Genomic DNA, 5,084 nt, shown 5'->3' with positions numbered 1-5,084 from the left:
TATATATATATATACTTTGCTGGTTTTTGTGTTTCTCTAGAGAACCCAATCCAACACAGTGGTGTAAAGCTTTTTCAGGATCTTCATCTGCTGACGTGGCATGACTCCAAATGAGAAGAAACAGCTGTAACATGTGTTAATAATTGGAATGTGAAATGTATGGAATATGAATCAAGGAAAGTTGGAAGTTACAAAAAATGAAATGGAACATTGAAGATCGGTATCCTAGGCATTAGTGAGCTGAAATGGACTGATATTGGCCATTTTGAATTGCATAGCCATACGGACTACTGTGCCAAGAATGACAAATTGAAGAGGAATGATGTCACATTCATTGTCAAAAAGAACATTTCAACATCTGTCTTAAAGTACAGCACTGTCAATTTAGGATTATATCCATATGCCTACAAGGAAGAGCAGTTAATATGACTATTATTGAAATTTACACACCAAACACTAATGCCAAGATGAAGAAATAAAAGATATTTAACAACTTCTGCAGTCTGAAATTGATGAAACATGAAATCAAGATGCATTGATAATTACTAGTGATTGGAATGCAAAAGTTGGAAATGAAGAAGGATCAGTAGTTGGAAAATACGGTGTTGGTGATAGAAATGATGCCAGAGATTGCGTGATAGAATTTTGCAAGACTAATGACTTACTCATTGCAAATACTTTTTTCAACAACGTAAATGGTGACTATACAGGTAGAACTCACCACATGGAATACACAAGAATCAAATCAACTATATCTGTGGAAAGACAATGGAGAAGCTCAATATCATCAGTCAGAACAAGGGCAGGGGTCAATTGTGGAACAGACCATCAGTTGCTAATATGCAAGTTCAAGTTGAAGTGGAAGAAGATTAAAACAACTCCAATGAGAGCCAAAATGTGACTGAGGTTATCTCACCTGAATTTAGAGACTATTTCAAGGATAGATATGACACATTAAACACTACTGACTGAAGGCCAGGTGAGGTATGGAATGTCATCAAGAAAATCATATATGAAGAAAACAAAGATAGTACGGAAAGAAGAGACCAAAATGGATGTCAAAAGAGACTCTCAAACTTACTCTTGAACTTAGAGTAGCTAAAGCAAAAGGAAGAAATGATAAAGTAAAACAGCTGCATGGAAGATTTAAAAGGGCAGCTGGGGAAGACAAAGTAAAGTATTACAATGAAATGTGCAAAGACCTGTAGTTAGAAAACTAAAAGGGAAGGATATGCTTGTCATTTCTCCAGCTGAAAGAACTGAAGGAAAAAAAATAAAGCCTTGAGTTACAGTATTGGAGGAGTCCATGAGCAAGATGTTGAATGATGTGGGAAGTATCAAAAAGATGAAAGAAATACATAGATTTACTGTGCCAAAAAAAAAAAAATTGGTCAAGGGGAGGGGAGGGAACACTGCTAGATAGGTAGAGACAAGTATTGATTTGGGTGAAGGGAAGGGCAATGTACCAAAAGCAAGTGAACAACACAGAGGCACTGAGGAAGAGGAAGACAGAGAGGAACACAAAAGAGACAGACAACAAAGATAAACCTTTTTACATATACAGTACTGCACTGCCAGTGATAACATTAATTTATGGGTAAATAGATGGGTAGACAGGCTAAATGATCAGGTATGCATAAGGGAGTATACCCATGACCATGTGTAAAGTTGGCAGACAGTATTTGTACATATGTATTTGTGCTGTAAGAATGTCCAAATATATAATAGAGCTAACAAGGGGCAAAGTTATGATAACTTCTTGGCCACAGCCAGCCACCTTGATAGAGCAAGTAGTTGGATCTGTGGGCTCAGGACTGTGGTTGCAGGGGACATGTAGCTCAATTGGCATAACATACTACACAAAAGCATTGTTCTTACATCCTATTTTGGTGAGTAGTGACTGGCGTCTTAAAAGCTTGCAATAAGCCATCTAGATGCAACGATTGGTTTCTCCTCGTCCAGAGCAAAGAAGAATGAAGAAAACCAAAGATGCATGGAAACAATTAGTCCAACTGACTAGTAGACTGTGTAGTCTGCAGCCTATATGACCATGAGATCAGAAAAACTAGATGGTGCCCGGCTACCACTGCCAACCACACAGAAGGGGATCAGTGCAGGAGATTCTGGATAGAGTGGGAGAACAATGTGGAACAAAACTGAAAATCATAGCAACAAACAAACAGGTTTACTGGTCTGATACAGCCTGGTGAGAGCCCTGAGACCGTAGCCCCTAGTTACCCTTCAGGTCTGGAATTGAACTCGCTCCCATGGCTTTTGGCCAAACAATAGACAGGCATATAGGGTGAACATTTACATCAGGTAGATACATTTCTTAGAGTGATCAGTCATGGGAATAGAAGAACAGTGTTTGCATAGGGAGATAGCTCAGGGAGCAGGAATGCATAGGAAAGAAGGATATAGGGAAGAGGGAACTATAGGGAGGAAGTGAGAAGAGAGCTATTAAATTGTGGAGAATTGCAGTCAATGTCATGAAACAAAATGTATATAAACTGGTATATGGAAAATGAATTTGCTCTGTGAACTTTCACCCAAATCACAATTAAAAAAAAATGGTCAGCATTCAGCCATTTCAGAACAAAGAAATCTAAGCTGCACTGAAGGCATTAGTCAAAAACAAGGTTCCAGGAATTGATAGAATGCCAATTGAGATGTTTCACCAAATGGATGCAACGCTAGACATGCTACCTTGCCTTTCCCCCAAAATTTAGAAGACTGCTACCTGGATGACTGATTGGAAGAGATCCATATATGTGCCCATTCCAAAGAAAGGTCATCTAACAGAATGTAAATTTTCTAACAATATGATTAATATCACATGCAAGTAAGATTATGCTGAAGATAATTTAAAAACGGTTGCAGCGATACATTGGCAGGGAACTGCCGGAAAGTCAAGCTGTATTCAGAAGAGGATGCTGATGTCGGATGGATCTTGGCTGAAAGCACACGTTTACCTGTGTTTTATTGACTGTGCAAAGACATTTTGACCATGTGACATCTAACAAATTATGGATAACACTAAAGAATGGGAATGCAAGGACACTTAATTGTACTCATGGAGAACTGTGCATAGACCACGAGGCAGTTGTTCAAACAGAACAAAGGGATACTGCATGGTTTAAAATCAGGAAAGGTGTGCGTCAGGGTTGTAGCCTTTCACCATGCTTATTCAATCTGTATGCTGAGCACATAATTCAAGAAGAGAGAGTATGTGACGAAGAACTTGGCATCAGGATAAGAGGAAGACTCATTAACAATCGGCAATATGCAGATGATACAACCTTGCTGAAAGTGACAAGGACTTTAAGCAGTTACTTGTGAAAATCAAAGACTACAGATTTCACTATGTATTAGACCTCAGCATCAAGCAAATCAGAATCCTCACAACTGGAGCAATAGACAACATCATGATAAACGGAGGAAAGATTGAAGTTGGCAAGGATTCCATCTTACTTGGATCAATGCCCATGGAAGCAGCAGTCAAGAAATCAACATACTGCATGCAAAAGACCTCTTTATGTCATTTTTAGGATTTAGGTGCACCTGACGTAAGTCATAGTGTTTTCAGCCACCTCATATGCATGCAAAAGCTGGGCAATGAATAAGGAAGACTGCAGAAGAATTGATGCCTTTGAATTATGGTGTTGGCGAAGAACGTTGAATATTCCACAGACTGCCAGAAGAACTAACAACTCTGTCTTCGAAGAAGTACAGCCAGTATGTATGTTCCTTTGAAGCGAGGATGATGAGACTTGGGCTTACATACTTTGGACATATTACCAGGAGGGACCAGTCCCTGGGGAAGGACATTATGCTTGGAAAAGTAGATAATCAACAACAAAAGAAGAGAAAGACCCTCAATGAGACAGATTGACCCAGTGGCTGCAACAATAGGCTCTCAACAACAGCAGTAATTGTGAGGAGGGCCCAAGACTGGGCAGTGTTTTCTTTTGTTGTATGTGCCATTGCGATGAGTCATAACCGATTCAGTGGCACCTAACAACAAGATTCATGTAACCATCACTACTAGAAGACTCCTGTATGCTATCCCTTTTTCCCTAACCCTTGACAATGTTTGCTTTTTTCCTTCATTTTGTATAATTTTGTCATTTCAACAGTGTCATATGAATGGTATATAATCATTTTGCTGTTGTATGTTTTTGTTGTTTTTTTCCATTCAGCATAATTCCCTTGAGGTTCATCCAGGTAGTTGTGTGTATCCATAGTTTTTTTTTTTCCTTTTTGTTACTGAGTAGTATTTCGTGGTATGTATGTACCACAGTTCATTTAACCATTCACCCATTGCATGACATTTAACCCTCCTCCTCCTTTTCAGTAGACTCCATTAATTTCTTACATGAATATATTTCGAAGAATACCAATTTGGGACATTTCTGTACCACAGAAATGATACAACTAAATAATTGTCATTTTAAAACGATTAGGATTTTGCCGCCAAACTTAAAAGCCTTTTTATTATTTGGTGTAGGAATTCCAGAGACGCTGTAATACTCTGATTTCATTGATTGAGAAGGAAAACATGGAAATTGAGGAAAGAGAGAGCGCGGAAAAGAAGAAACGGGCAACTAAAACTCCAATGGTAAAATTTTCAGCATTTTCCTAACTTTTAGGTAGATCCCATTTTTTTACATAATTAAAATGCATATACTATGTTTAATGCCATAGTGATATATATTATAAAAACTGGTTTTACGAAATACTAATTTGTTTTTGACAGAAAAAGAATAAGAACACATTCACATGTTTCTTATTTGCATGTAGAACATATAGTTAGGAACTCTAGTAGCAGGACTCAGTGTTACAAAACAGTTCCACCTGAATTTGAGAGAAGCATAATGCAAGCCAAGTCCCCGGAAATGAGACTAGCGATACTGTGGGGAGAGGGGTGGGGATGGGTGGGATGGGGCTGAGACTGAAACTGGGAGCTCTGATTGATCCCATAAGGCTTCCGATCTTAGTGGCACCATGACTGCAGATAGGAACTTTGAGCAGTGAAGTTCTGTTTGGTAAAAAGTTACCTGTTTAATAAGAAATACTTGGGTTGT

General features: G+C 38.6%; 1 protein-coding gene across 1 annotated transcript in view; it reads left to right on the top strand.

Annotated features, from left to right (window-relative positions):
• The window catches only part of SMARCA1 (SWI/SNF related, matrix associated, actin dependent regulator of chromatin, subfamily a, member 1), a 77,135-nt gene extending 72,493 nt beyond the window's left edge, over nt 1-4,642 (top strand). Inside the window, exon 23 of the mRNA XM_007949750.2 lies at nt 4,508-4,642. Coding sequence (XP_007947941.1) covers nt 4,508-4,642 — 135 coding nt within the window. The remainder of the gene's footprint in view (nt 1-4,507) is intronic.
• The last annotated feature ends 442 nt before the right edge of the window (nt 4,643-5,084 follow it).

The sequence above is a fragment of the Orycteropus afer genome, unplaced genomic scaffold (genome assembly GCF_000298275.1).
Source record: "Orycteropus afer afer isolate SDZICR_OR568_19922 unplaced genomic scaffold, OryAfe1.0 scaffold00253, whole genome shotgun sequence".
In the NCBI taxonomy this organism is placed as follows: domain Eukaryota; kingdom Metazoa; phylum Chordata; class Mammalia; order Tubulidentata; family Orycteropodidae; genus Orycteropus; species Orycteropus afer.
The sequence above is the reverse complement of the archived record's forward strand: the minus strand, read 5'-3'. Positions and strand labels throughout refer to the sequence as shown.